The sequence below is a fragment of the Musca domestica genome, unplaced genomic scaffold (genome assembly GCF_030504385.1).
Source record: "Musca domestica strain aabys unplaced genomic scaffold, Musca_domestica.polishedcontigs.V.1.1 180, whole genome shotgun sequence".
Lineage (NCBI taxonomy): Eukaryota > Metazoa > Arthropoda > Insecta > Diptera > Muscidae > Musca > Musca domestica.
The window spans coordinates 633,064-648,279 of NW_026712239.1; the positions used below are offsets into that span (position 1 = coordinate 633,064).

At 33.8% G+C, this 15,216-nt stretch overlaps 2 protein-coding genes and 1 non-coding gene across 5 annotated transcripts in view; 1 reads left to right on the forward strand and 2 right to left on the reverse strand.

Annotated features, from left to right (window-relative positions):
* LOC101892561 (Ndr family) overlaps positions 1-12,495 on the reverse strand; it is an 89,045-nt gene extending 76,550 nt beyond the window's left edge. Inside the window, exon 1 of one of the 3 annotated variants that reach the window (XM_059121011.1) lies at positions 12,355-12,495. The gene's annotated coding sequence lies outside the window, so the exon portion shown is untranslated. Of the gene's footprint in view, positions 1-8,421; positions 8,709-12,354 lie in introns of those variants that run through there. The other 2 variants (XM_059121010.1, XM_005183077.4) reach the window with 2 other exon arrangements.
* Positions 11,837-13,071, forward strand: LOC101892389 (uncharacterized). The gene is made up of 2 exons (XM_005183072.4): positions 11,837-12,639; positions 12,720-13,071. Exons 1-2 carry the CDS (start codon positions 12,022-12,024, stop codon positions 12,906-12,908), a joined length of 807 nt encoding a protein of 268 aa, XP_005183129.1. The 5' UTR covers positions 11,837-12,021; the 3' UTR covers positions 12,909-13,071.
* On the reverse strand, positions 12,965-13,037 carry TRNAR-UCG (transfer RNA arginine (anticodon UCG)). The gene has a single exon. It is a non-coding gene; the product is annotated as a tRNA-Arg (tRNA).
* Positions 13,072-15,216: the final 2,145 nt, after the last annotated feature.

Genomic DNA, 15,216 nt, shown 5'->3' on the forward strand with positions numbered 1-15,216 from the left:
CCTGTTTATCTCGAATCGAACTTTCTCCGTCTAACTTCCAAATATTTAGATACGCTTTATGGTGTGCGTGACACTTGTGATGTTCCCAAACAATAAAAAAAATTATTGACAATTGAAATATATTTGATAACGTCACTTGTGCGATTCCTCGAAAATTTTGCGCAATATGTGCACAAAAATAATAACAGCAACAAGAAACAAATATTTAATTATTTCTGTTTTTTTTTTTTTTTTTTTTTTTTTGACAATTTTTATCTATGGCGATTTCATATCAGATATTGTTATAAATAATACTTTATTTATACCAAAGATAATGCACCTGTATTTATTTAATTGCAATTTTTTTTAAGAAAACTCATGTTTTGACAACAGTATCTGATGTTGATTAAGTTTTAATATTTTTTTTCTGCTTAAAAAGATTGATGATAATAAAAAATGGAAAAATCACAACAACACACATGTATGTGTGTGATTCATATTGATAAAGAGATAGCCAACTATTTGTTCTATAAATAACAAATAAAAAGTGAAATGAAAAGTTACTAAACAAAGGTAAATAGATTTAATCGTCCATAAATTGATATGTGGCCAGATAGCTTCACATAAATTCAAGTGTAAGGCAAGGGTTAATTAGTCAACTCTGTGAAGTGGTAGAGATGCCAACTACATTGATAAAATACATACACATGTCAAATTAAAAAGTGATTGATGTGTGACATTGTTCGCATAATTTGACATCTAGGGCTTTCCAAGCTTAGTCGGAAAGAAGACTATTTCTGTATCTGGCAATTCCTTTTGTTAAATCCTCCACCATAGTACGGAGTTTGATAAAATTTTACTCAAATGTATATTATGTCTGCAGGTCTTTTAGTATTGAAAATGGGCCATGTAGGTCCACTTTTTGGTATAGCCTCATATAACGGTACCTCGGTTTGATGATTTTAGCGACATTATTCACCGGAATTGTTTCAAATTTGGAATTTGAAGTTCGTAATGGATACTACAGCCTTTGACAAAAAATTGTCCGGGCAGGGATAGGACTTCGTATATAACAGTACCTCCCAATATTCGGCATTTTGATGATTTTAGTGGCATTATTCACCGGAATTGTGTCAAATTTGGTATTTGAAGTTCGTAATGGATACTACAATCTATGGCAGAAAATTATCTGTGCAGGTCCACGTCTTCCATATAACCGCACCTCCCGATATTCGGTATTTTGATGATTCTAACGACGTTTATCACCGGAATTATTTCAAATTTGGTATTTGAAATTCGTAAGGGATACTACAGCACCTGGCAAAAAATGTCTGTGTAGGTCCACGTCTTCGTATAGCCCCCATATAATGGCACCTCCCTATATTCGGTATTTTGGTGATTTTGGCGACAAAATTCACCAGAATTGTTTGAAAGTTGGTATTTAAAGCTCGTAATGGGTACTACAGCCCATGACAGATAATTTTCTGTACAGTAATATGGCAATATTTTTAGAAGTTTATGACGTTTTATAGTGTTTTCTGCTTTTTATACAGGTATATGACGTTTACGACGTTTACAACTTTTCGACATTTTAAAAAACCTAGAAAAATATCAAAAGGGTCATCTCTGACTACAGCAACGCACATGTATTGCTTTTCTTGTCTTATATTTAACAACCTGCCGTTACAGTAATTAGTTCCTTTCACCACAAGCAACTTTGCAAACAACAAAACGAAATCTCTCCACCATCAACAAATTGTTGCCATTATGACAAATAACATAAGGAAAATTGAAATAAAACTAAAAAAGAAAATATTCACGCTTATGAGGAAAAACCAAAAATAACCAATACGCTGGTAGGATTGTAAGGGGGAGGACAAGCAGTGGCAGACCAATGCATTTTGTGACAATGTATCGGTGAATGGTTGTGGTTGACAAAAAAGAAACAAGAAGGAAGCAGAGCAAGAAAGGGGGGAGCAGAGCAGCATGGGAGACAATTATGAGTGTTGGCTGTCCCCCATATGGTTATGTAGGCATATTCGTTTTGTCTGGTATCCCATATGCGTAAATGTGTAGTTGGGTGTGTGTAAATATATATAAAAAAAAAACTAAAAGAAGAATGGAATGTATTTTTAATGAAAAAAAAATGAAAAAAATACACCAAGAAAAATAATGAAACTGCTTTCATTTAGTAAATTCTCAAAAGATAAAAAATCAAGTTTCTTTAGGTCTACACGTGCAAGTTTCAGTCCGAAAAACAACACACATTCCAACTTTTCGTGGAAAAAAACTATATTTTTCGAAAAACAAATTTTCCATGCCAAAAATCAAGGAAAATGACTTTGCCAAAAAACGACAACAATTTTTCTAGCAATAATACATTATATTATACGATCAGTCTGCAAGTTAATTGCACATACTCTCACCTTTAGGGCTTTAAATATGTTGTATGTAAACGCGCTATAAGTAGGCCGCTTTGAGGTGTAACTACGGCCATACCATTTACCTGTAACTTACAGTGATTTTGATGGACCAGTTTTTATTTATTTATTTACTTTAATCTGTCTGGTTGGTTTTTCTAAAGGAATTGTACAACAACTTCTTTTTCAGATAATACGGTGGTTATATTCTCTTTGGCAAGAAAACTGTGGAAAGTAGACAGACGGTGTCCCCGCAATCAGCTGATTTGTTAAAACAAAACAATTTCCCCGCCATAAAAAGTACGAAATTATTTAGCTTTCTTATTATAAATAAAATGAAAATTTTGAAACTTTGTCTTTAAAAAAGGAAAAACAGTTAGATTTGCGAGTTCTTAAATAAAAATATTATCTAAATGCTTGGGCAAACACAAAACACCGTGTTATCAATTGATTGATTGTCGCAGGAAGAAGAAGAGTTGGAAGTAATTACAAGAAGTTTGTACGACAAAAATTTGCAAACTCTCAGCAAAAGAACTTTCAAAAATCCTCTCAAATTCGCTCTATTTTGAAGAACTTTTGTGTTATCTGTCATCATCCAGGGCTTAACTCTAGTTTAGTAAAAACTCTTCAATTTTTTCGAAAATTTTTTCAGTGGTAGGTATTTTAACCATGATCCCGGGAAACTATTTTTTTCTTGGGGGACGGACCTGGGACCCCAGATTTTTGACCCGAAAGTCCGGGTTCGAGACCCCTACTAGACCCGGATCCACTTACCCGATATAGACAATATGGGTATCGTTGGAAAGCTTATGAAAATACCTATCCAACAAGTGGTCACATGATGGGGTAAGTTTTCATGGTTCGGAAGTTATAGTCAAATTATCGATTTTTTGGACCCGGATTTTTTATGAAACCCCCAAAAAGTCAAAAAAGGGCCCATTATGGGGGTCAACAAAATTGTTTCCAAATTATAGCTGACACTCTTACCTTTCCAAAAAGGTTCAATTTGTGCTAATACCTTTACTGAGTCCAGATATATGGGTCTTTCCATCCGCATAACCCGATTCTAACCAGTTCATTAAAACTATGTTTTCAATAAAAAAGGTATATTTTGCGTAAGAATGAAATTCAGAAATCTTTGGTTCGCGTTAGCCGGTGTAGGACATACCCAGAGGAGAAAATCTCAAGCCCCGGCCGAAGGCCGGCTACTTACAAAAGGTATCCAATTTAGAAAACTTTGGTTCGCGTTAGCCGGTGTGGGACATACCCAGAGAAGAAAATCTCAAGCCCCGGTCGAAGGCCGGCTATTTACAAAAAGTGTCAAATTTAGAAAACTTTGGTTCGCGTTAGCCGGTGTGGGACATACCCAGAGGAGAAAATCTCAAGCTCCGGCCGAAGGCCGGCTATATACAAAAAGTGTCAAATTTAGAAAACTTTGGTTCGCGTTAGCCGGTTTAGGACATACCCAGAGGAGAAAATCTCAAGCCCCGGCCGAAGGCCGGCTATTTACAAAGAGTGCCGAAATTATGAACCTTTTGTTCGCGTTAGCCGGGGTCGGACATACCCATATGTGAAAATCTCAAGCCCCGGCCGAAGGCCGGCTATTTACAAAAAGTGCCAAATTTAGAAAACTTTTGTTATTCCGACGACTGCTACGCGAAATAAACACTTTTTTTATTAAAAACATAATTTTAATGAACTGGTTAGAATCGGGTTATGCGGATGAAAAGACCCATATCTCTGGAACCGAAAAAGGTATTAGCACAAATTGTAGCATTTTGGAAAGGTAAGAGTGTCAGCTATAATTTGGAAACAATTTTGTTGACCCCCATAATGGGCCCTTTTTTGACTTTTTGGGGGTTTCATAAAAAATCCGGGTCCAAAAAATCGATAATTTGACTATAACTTCCGAACCATGAAAACTTACCCCTTCATGTGACCACTTGTTGGATAGGTATTTCCATAAGCTTTCAATCGATACCCATATTGTCTATATCGGGTAAGTGGATCCGGGTCCAGGCGGGGTCTTGATACCGGACTTTTGGGTCAAAAATCTGGGGTCCCGGGTCCGTCCCCCAAGAAAAAAATAGTTTCCCGGGATCAGGGTAAAAATACCTACCTCTGGAAAAAATTTCGAAAAAATCTAAGAGTTTTTACTAAACTAGAGTTGTTCCTCATCCAGTATTAATATCCAACTATTGTTACACATTTTAAGGTAACATTTCTATCTAAAATAAATGTTTTCTAATTACTTCCACCAACACAAATCACCGGGTTATCAATTGATTGATTATCGCAGAAAGAAGAAGTGTTGCAAGTGATTATAAGAAGTTTGGCCGTCAAAAATTCTCTTTCAAATCGCTCTATTTGTAAGAACTTTTGTATAAATCCACGTCCTCCAGTAATAATGTGAAACAATTGTTTAAAGTAATATATCTTTTCAAAATAAAAAAGGTTTTCCAATAGCGCCGAAAAATAAATCAGTTGGTTATCACTTGACTGATTGTCACAGGAAGAAGAAGAGTTGCAAGAAATTAGTTTGGCAAAAATTTGCAAACTCCCCGCAAAAGAACTCTCAAAAATGCTCTCTCACATCGCTATAGTTTAAAGAACTTTTGTGTTAACCGACTTCATTCAGCTATAAAAAGCAACAATTGTTAAAAAATTTATGTTTTATAATTGCTGGCACCAACACAAATCACCGTGTTATCAATTGATTGATTGTTGCAGGAAGAAGAAGAGTTGAAAGTGATTGCAAGAAGTTTGTCCGTCAAAAATTCTCTCAAATCGTTCTATTTAGAAGAACTTTTGTGTTAACTGACATCATGCATTTATAAAATGCAACAATTGTTACAAATTTTAAGGTAACATTTGTTTACAAAATAAAAATGTTTTCTAATTGCTTTCACCAACACAAATCACCGCGCTATCAATTGATTGATTGTCGCAGGAAGAAGAAGAGTAGCAAATTATTGCAAGATGAAGTTTTTTCGGCAAAAATTTGCAAACTCCCAGCATATGAACTATCAAAAACTCTCCCTCAAATTGTTCTATTTGTTAACCGACGTCATCAAGTGATAATCTGCAACAATTGTTAAACATTTCAGAGTAACCAGATTAATCTACTTCTTTTATGACATTTTTTTGTGCCGGACTCCCACCAGCGCATGTTACTGCAAAACTGTTTACGTAATTTACGTTTTATTGCTCATAGTTGCACAATTTTTCCACTGACCACAATGGCGATAATGTTGGCTTTAAATAAAGGGAAAAAAACAAGAAACTATAAAAAGAATTTCTTTAAGCTATACATTAACTATGCATGCTGTAGATTAAAAATAAATGATTGCATCGTTATACAGGCAAACCTCTATAAAGAGTTTATGAAAAAAAGAGAAATTTACTTTTAACGGTTTCAGAATGTTCGAATACCAAAAACCCTAGATAAATAACATTTGTCTTGTCCAGATTTTCCGGAAAAAAGTGTTTAGTGGTGACAACTTATCACTGTATCCTACTTGGATGTCAGGAAGTCCTTGAAAAATATTTTTAAAAAATTTACAATTCATGGAAATTCTAAAAAAAATTGAAATTTCTAAAAAATTTCTTAAAAAATTGTTGAATCGGAAGGTTATTGACATTTTTGTTCTTAAAAATCAAGTTTTTGTATCGAAAAGCCCAATAACATTAAAAAAACCCTTACAAATGCAAAAAAAAAAAAAAAAAAAACATGTTGTTAGGTCGGGCGGTTCTGGAAAATGTTAAAAAATGTTATTAGAGATTTTCCTAAAAAAATATATTTAAAAAATTACGATATTTTCCTTTAAAAATATTTTTAAGAATTTTATGATATTTAAAAATATTTTTAAAAAATCCACGTTACTTTCGTTGAAAAATATTTTTTTTAAAAAAATTCACGATCCTGCCCCAGGATGTCCTTGAAAATTACTTTTAAAAAAATCACGATTCTTGGAATTTCTAAAAAAAATTGAAAATTCTAAAAAATTTCCTAAAAAATTATTTAAAAAAAATTAAGATTTTTGCCTTAACAGATATTTTTAAAAAATCCACGTTACTTTCGTTGCAAAAATTGTTTAAAAAAAATTCACGATTCTTGCCCAGGAAGTCCTTGAAAAATATTTATAAAAAAATCCACGATTCTTGAAATTTAAAAAAAAATTGAAAATTCTATAAAATTTCTTAAAAAAATAAAATAAAATTTACAATATTTTCCTTAAAAATATTTTTTTAAAAGTCCAGGTTAATTTCGTCGGAATTTTTTATTTTTAAAATTCATGGTTTTTGCCCAGAAAGTCCTTGAAAAATATTTATAAAAAAACTACGATTCTTGAAAATTCTATAAAATTTCCTAAAATATATAAATACAATTTACGATATTTTCCTTAAAAAATATTTTTAAAAAAATCCACGATACTTTCGTTGCAAAAATTGTTAAAAAAAATCAGTAATCTTGCCCAGTTTTATAAAAAAATCATAAAAAATCCACGATTCTTGAAAAATTGTTCGTTACTTTTGTTTTAAAAAATTCACGATCTGGCGCAGGAAGTTCCTGATAAATATTTTTAGAAAATTCACTATTCTTGTCAAGGAAGTCCTTGAACAATATTTTTTTAAATCACGTCTATCTGCCAGGAATTCCCTATAAAATATGTTTTTAAACAATCCACAAATTTTGTTTGGTTGGTCCTTGGAAAAAAAGTTAGATTTTTAGCTAGAAAGTCCCTGAAAAATAATTCTTTAAAATTGAATTTGAAATTTATGATTTTTGGAAAGTAGTCTTTGAAAAATTTTTTGAAGAAAGAAACAACTAGGAACAGTAATTGTCAAATAATATTTCTGAAAAATAATTTTTTTTAACTTAAAATTACAAAAAAAAATTTTTTAGCTGGGCTCTACTTTATTCTTTTCAATGTCCACGATAAATACATAATTGCAGGCCAAGACTCTCTTAGCAAATGTCATGTCCATACTTTGAGATTGAGATTAAACCAAAACTGGAGTAAGGCCATGAAGGTCCAAACTGTGTGAAAATTTTGCGGAGGTATTGAAATAAAAACCATATTCTATGCATTTTTTTTAGATCTCGCATTAGTGAAAGTTACAAAATTTTGAAACTTTTTCCGTTTCCAAAACTCTTCAAATATTTTCTTCTTCTTTGAATATCAAACACCCCACAGAAAGACAGCATGTTTGCATATTCCTCTCCAACATGAAATACAAAAAAACAAACGAAATCGAAATGTTCTTTTTTTCGAACGTGTTATTGCACCCAATTTGTCTGTCCGTCCGGCTGTTCTTTCTGGTGGCTGGCTAGCGCAAGCAAGCAGCTTGGCTAGCATGCATACTAGCTGAGATTTGGGTATAATTTTTTGAAAAATAGACGACACAAGAAATTATTTGTTGTCAACAACAAAACGACGACGACAACAACGAAAACGGCAACGGCTATGTGAAGGCGAAGAAAAATAAAAAAACAAACAACAAGAATTTTAAAATTTAATTAATTTACACTTTGGTTTTTTGTTTCGTTTCACCATATTTTTGTTGTTGTGCTGTTCGAACAGGCTCTTTTGCATACAAAAAAGCAATGACAGAGAATATAAAATAAAACGAAATCACAATAAAAATAATAAATAAATACAAAAAAAAAACAATACTCTAGATTTTTTAGACAAAGTAAATACAGGCAGCAGGCAGTATTTTGAGTTTTTGTTGTTATTTTTTTAAATATATATAAAACTTGTGGACAGTAGAACCTCAAAGGCAATAGAAAAATTTATTAAAATAATTTTTATAATTTTTCGAAATAAGAAAAAAATTATTTTTTTAAAAATCTGTTTACAGTGTCCATGGTACCACGATTTTTATGAGACTTTTTGTCCATTTGGTATCCACTGTATTACTAAATATAAACACTTGCATACGTTTTTTCTAAATCTAAAGAAATTTCCATATATTATATTTATTTTGCAGTAAATCATTCATCTAAACCACAACTAACCTTTATTTTCCAATTCAATTTTGAAAAATTACTTGAAATATTTTTTTTTATATTTTTATCGTTTTTTTTTTAACTTTTCTTCACCACTGAATTTATTTTAAATTTTTCAAAAAATTTGAAATTCCTATTTTTTCTTTTTCAACGGTTCCGTTCCAATTACTTTCGTTTTTTATTTTAAAACGGTAAGCTACTTTGGTTGGTTGGGGGCCAAACACTCTCTGTTTTTAAATTCGATTTTTAATTTTTTGTCAACGATCACCGCACGCTGCTGCTCTGCGAGAGACTAATCCCCCAAGCAATTGTATGGGACGCCCAAACGCTTGCTGTGTGTGATGGCGGGGTGTAACAACGGCCGTTATAGAACATTGTTTACCCAACCAACAGTCATATGTTGCAGAAACATCAGTAAGTACCCAATTGGTGCACGGCACTAAAGCTAAGTTACTAAGGGATTTTGGATAAATTCAAAAGAGAGAAGAAAGTATTCATGGAAGAGGTTACATGTGGGTACTTGGATAAAACTTGCCCTCATCGAAATTAGCTTTTTAGACCTTTTTTGAAAAAAAAACCGAAAATAAATTTTGAATCTATTTTGACCAAGCAAAATATTATTCGGTTGAACTTGTAAATAAACCTTGTTTAGGACTTTCTGACCTTACGATGTAGATTTTTGTGAGAATATTTCAAGGACCTCCAGGCCAAACAAAGCAATTTTTTCAAGGTCCTCCCGATCTATTTTAATTTTTGGGAGAATATTTCAAGCACCTCCAGAGCAAACAAAGCATTTTTTGTATTATTTCAAGACCTTCCCGATATATTTTAATTTTTGTGAGAATATTTTAAGGACCTCCTGGTCAAACAAAGCAATTTTTTGTAATTTTTTCAAGGTTCACCCAATCTATTTTAATTTTTGGGAGAATATTTCAAGGACCTCCAGACCAAACAAACTCTCGATCTTTTTTAATTTTTAGTAAGACTTTTCGAACCATCTAAATGCATTTACCGCTTTTTTCTAAGACCTTCTGACCTAACAACATAAGACTTTTAAATAATTTTTAAGGACCTCCCGACTCAACAACGTGGATTTTTAACACAATTTTCAGACGTAACAAATTCGATTTTTTAAGAAAAGTTTTTTTTATAGAACCCCGACCTAACACTGCTCCCATTGTTTACCCTCAGCCATATGGCTAGAGAGGGTATATATCATTGGATATGGTCAAAACGTGCCTCATCGGTTTTACACCCTAGGTCTTTTTGGACCAAACCCGTTTCAGAACATTTCGAGTCGATCTAGCTATCTCCGTCCGTCTGTCTGGCACGCACAATAACTCTCGAAAGGAAGTATCCGATTTGATCCAAACTTGGTACATCGTAATATTATTGTCAAACTTAGACCGAGTTCGGAGATGGGCAATATCGGCCCACCCCTTCTGGTACCACCCACACAAAATGTCAACATTTCCAAAGAAAATAATTTACTGCACAGAAAGAGAAGGAACCAACCGATTTTGCTCTAACTTTGCGAATCCTAATATTTGCATCAGTGCTAGGTCACGTGCGAAAATGGAAAATATCGCTACACTCCATCAAGTATCTCTCCCACAAAAGGGTCAACATTTTAAATAAAACAAAACCACCATAAAATTCGAAATAAGCACCCAGTTCTCCTCAAATTCAAACACATCACTAGTTTTTTATAAACCCAAGGTCTGGTGTGAAGATGGAATATATCGTTACACTCCTTCAGGTACCTCCCGCACAAAGGGTCAAAGTTTTGAATATCCACGAAGCTTATAAGACGCGAAATTAACATGCGATTCCATTCAGATTTGGCACATCTCAATATTTCCATCAACACAAGTTCTGTTATAAAGATGATAGAGATCGGACCATTTCTTCTGGTACCTCCCCCACAAAGGGTCAACGTTTTGAATAACAAAAACCATCATAAAATTCGAAATAAGCATCCAGTTCTCCTCAAATTCAAACACATCACAATTTTTTTATAAACCCAAGGTCTGGTGTGAAGATGGAATGTATCGGTCCACTTCTTCTGGTACCTCCCCCACAAAGGGTCAAAATTTTGAATATTCACGAAGCTCATGAAACACAAAATTAACATCCGAATTCATTCAGACTTGGTACATCTCTATATTTTCATCAACACAATATGTGTTATAAAGATGGTACAGGTCGGACCACTTCTTCTGGTGTCTCTTCACATAGGGTTCAAGATTTGTGAAAAACAAAACGCTCAAATAAAGCGAGATAAGCATACAACTCTCTTCAAACTTCACACTTCCAAATATTTTTGCTAACGCAAGATCTATTGTGAAAATGATATATATCTGCCAACTCCTTCCTGTACCTCGCCCACAAAGGATCACAATTGTCAATACTTATATCTGTCAAAGCTTGCGAAACAACTCGGGGGTTCTTTACAACTTGCAATATCTAAATATTTCTCTTAACCAGAAATCTGATATAAATCGGAAATTATCTTGGTCTTGGTCTTCAAATTTTGCACATACCAATATTTTCATCTCTATTTGTTGAAGTATGAAAATGGAATACTTCGGCCCCCTATATATGGTACCTAACGCATATTTCCACATTTCCCAAAAATTTGCACATATCTCAAATAAAGTATAGGAAGTAGTCGATATAGTCCAAATGTTTCGGAACCTCCCCCATAAGGGGTCAATAGTTTGAATAATCATAACTCAAGGCTGTAGATATAAATCTGCCATTGTCAGATTGTCAAAAGACTTCATTTAGGATTAAAATTTTTCTTAGAAATCTCTCTTTAAAACAGCCAAAGTTGCATAGGGTGTCATACAGTCGACCTGGATTATAATCGTTTCCATTTATAGTGGTTTTCATTGAGCCAACGTCAAGTCAATTGAATATTCAATTAAAAACTACCGAAATTACCACTCAATACCCCACCAATCACTGAATACTAGCAGATTATAGGTGACTTTCTTAAAAGTCCCCTTATCAATGCAACAACTATTTGCTATCGGCGAGCTTATCTAATGCAGGGATGTCCAAAGAATGTTTTTTTTTTATTTATTTATTTTTTTTTTTTTTTGGATATCGTGAGTCTTTTTGGCTCTGCTAAACAACTACGGCTATACAGATCAAAGAAATAAATGCAATTTCTTTACATCATTAAACCGTATTGATCTAGGAATTATGTTTAAAAATATCACCTTGATTTTGGTGAGTATCTATTTCATCTTCAGAAAACCCCAACAGAAATATAGATAATAATAATAATATGTGCGATCTGATTGCACACCAACGTTAAACGCTGGACACCTTTGGTTGTTCTAATACGCGACAGAACGTCGCACACACATAGCCACATACCTACATAGCTTGATACGATCAGGTGTTTAGTTATTTGCTTTTCTTTCTTTGATAGTTGTACTTAAATCGTTGTTGAATAGAATACAAAACAATCAGTCAACATTCGTTCATTAGTTCTGCTTGCAAAAGCTTAGTTGGACGACAGACAGTCAAGATCAAGTGAAAAACTATTCAAACAATTTGTCAAAAGGGAGTCCCAACTTAATTCCATACGTACTTAAAATGTCCTCAACTACTCAACCATGGTGTGGTAAAGACTTTAAGCCTCGGGTATTTAAGAAACATCCACCTACAGTGTGCTATGACAAACCGGCTGCAGCTCAAGTTAACAAATCCCATTATGATGATTTGCGTTACCAGGCCATAATGGGTGATGTGGTGGAATCATTGATTGTGCCAAAACGTACGGCTCGCACATGGACAATGCAAAAAGGAGATTTGTGTCGTGTCACCGTGTGTGAAGGTTCCCAGGTGGGAGACATGAATTTTTGGAATTTGGAAAATACCAAAGAACGTTTCTATTCGGGTAAAACTCGTCAATTGCATAGTACTCACTTGAAGGTCTATGATCGTTTGTGGAGTTGTTTGCCATATCTGAGGCCAATGGCCACTTTCGTTTTTGATACATTGTCCAACTATGGAGTAGATGAAGATGGTGGTTCCTTGCATGATGTTGTGGGCACACGATGTGATGATTATACATATAAGTTGATAGCGGGCAAGGATCGTGTTGGTAGTTGCCACAGTAGTTTGACGAAGGCTGTTGTCGAAGAGCGTGGCATGTCCGAGGAGGATGTTCACGATGTCTGGAATATATTTATGTGTACTGGTTTTACCAATGTATGTACGAATGGAAACTAATTCAAATTTGTGCTTACCTTAGCATTATTAAACAATGTTTATTTTCTTTTCGTTTGAAGGACACCCAACAATATTTCTGCAAACCCAGTCCAGCCCAGAAGGGTGATTTCATTGAATTTATTGCCGATATGAATTTATTGGTGGCCCTGAGTGCCTGTCCCCAGGGTGATGTTTCGGTGGCGGTGGGTAAAGAGGTACCCGATGAAATTTGCCATCCACTAAAGGTGGAAGTTTTTCGCAAAAAGTAATATCTAGAAAAAAATTAAAAAATAAATAAAAATTTCAACCAAAAATTAATTTTTTTCGACCGTGACAGGACTCGAACCTGCAATCTTCGGATTCGAAGTCCGACGCCTTATCCATTAGGCCACACGGTCTTGTTGTAAGCATATAAAGTTCTATGAATTTAAATGGCTCACGTTATCCTTGTGCAAGGACATTACAGCCAAGAAGATAGCATGTAAGGGTAGTTTTTTTTTCTCTGTTTTACATTCCCTTATTTCTGTGTATGTATGCGCGTATGTTTTATTGTTTGGTTTTGGCTGAAGGGTGAATAATTTAAAAATAGCACAAGGATACACATTGAAGCAACAGGTTTAATTGTGAAATTATGCTTGGAGTTGTGTTCAAATAAGGGAAAATTTAAAAAATGGGATTGTAATTGATATTGTTTGGTACGGAATTTGGTTTCGGATTGTGTGTGCAAGTTATTTTGTGAATTAGAGGTCTGTTGTGAAATAAAACAAATAACGTTAATGAACGCACAGACTCTGTGAGACTTACCTCTCGCTAACACTGTAGAGACAGAGAATAGATTGAACCCTTTGCCCACAAAATAATCTCCTGTTTGTTATTATAAGAAATGTCAATGGTTTCTACATCAGAACTTAATTAAATCTTGTCCTCCAGGAGGTCATCCACTGTTTAACAAAAATGCAGGTGATTCAAGTTCCGTATTTTTTGAGGCGTTGAAACCGGCAAAATATCTATTGCTTGTAAATCTTGTTTTATAAATGTTTTCGATCTGAAATTTGGAAGGAATGCATATTAGTCGATGGAAGTTAGAAGCTTAGATGGAGACTTACCTTTTCGTATAACCAAACATTGGGTCATTTGACGAAATATATATCTTCTCCGAATACATTTTTTTTCTAAAAATATATAAAATTTTTAAATTGAAATATTTTTCAAATAAAAAAAACTGATCTAAAGACTTAAAAGATAACTTGAAAATGTTTCTACTTTGATGAAGAGAATCAGATATGGTATATTCTAATTCGTTTGTCTTTACGAATTCATATCCAATTGAGGAAGAGGGTTAATATATTTCACAACTACGAGGATCTTCAATATAAAGAAGGGGACCTTCTATTTAGAAAAGTTGTCAGGGATATGTTCAAACATAAAAATTAGCTAGAGCCATTTCATCGCTAAATATATTTCTCTCGATAGAACTCCTATAGAAAATCTTTTTTAGTAGCGCCCACCCCTCCGAATGGATGTATACCTATAGAATATCTTAAGAATGCACTTTTTCTATGAAAGACCTTAAAAAGGTTTTCGTTACTTAGTATAATTCATCTTCACTATATCATATCCCATCATTTTCCTTTCATATATGTCCAATAGGAAGACTTCCATGCACTGAGAACTTATAGATCTTTAATATATTGAAGAGCTTTAGGAAGTGGTTCCAAATTGTAATATGTCTCAGGGAGCTTTTCCAAATATCGACTTACCCTCTGTATATATTTTGCTATGTCCCATGTTGCTGTTGGAGTTACACTTGATTTGATGTGTTGTTTTGACATAATAGAAGCGGCTCAGGGATAGATATTGTCTTGGGATTACTTTGAATTGTAGTGATGTCTTGAAAGGTCCTTTATCTACAGAAGTCATTTTTTTAATTTCTAAATATTCTTGAAAGTTTTTCCTTCTATATACTTACCCACTATGAATAGTTTCCCATCTTGTGTCTTGTTCCAATTGGAGCTACAATTAATTTTTTGTGCTATTATGACACATTTGAAGTGGCACAGTGACAGATTTTGTATTGAGATGAGGTTGCGCTGCACTTATGTGTTGTTGTGGTCACCATCCTTCCAAGTTTTCAACGAAAGATTGCAAATTGTCACCAACAATAGTAGGAGTAGACAGTTTTGCCATTTCAAAAGATTTCCTTCAAACAATAATATAAAAAAGTAAATAAAGGCTTCCTTCTCAGTGTTTTCCGTCGATTTTTACTTCTGGAAGTTCTAGAACTAGACAGCTTTACGATTTTAAAAGATTTTCCTTGGCCAATAATACAAAAATGCTAATAAAGCCGTGTTTCCCGCCATTTTACGTTTTTTTTTGACATTAGCAATGAGAGTCGGGGAGAGTGTTATAGAGAGTATTTGGTTAACTTTTTGCCAGAAGTTTAAATTAAAGATATTCAAGGCCGTTGGCCAACGGATACAACATTGACATTGTTTCCTCTTTCTTAAGTCTCCTTTTTGTTTAAATTTCTCTCCACTTCTCACTATTCCATTGGTTAAACGATTGGCCAAGCAATTC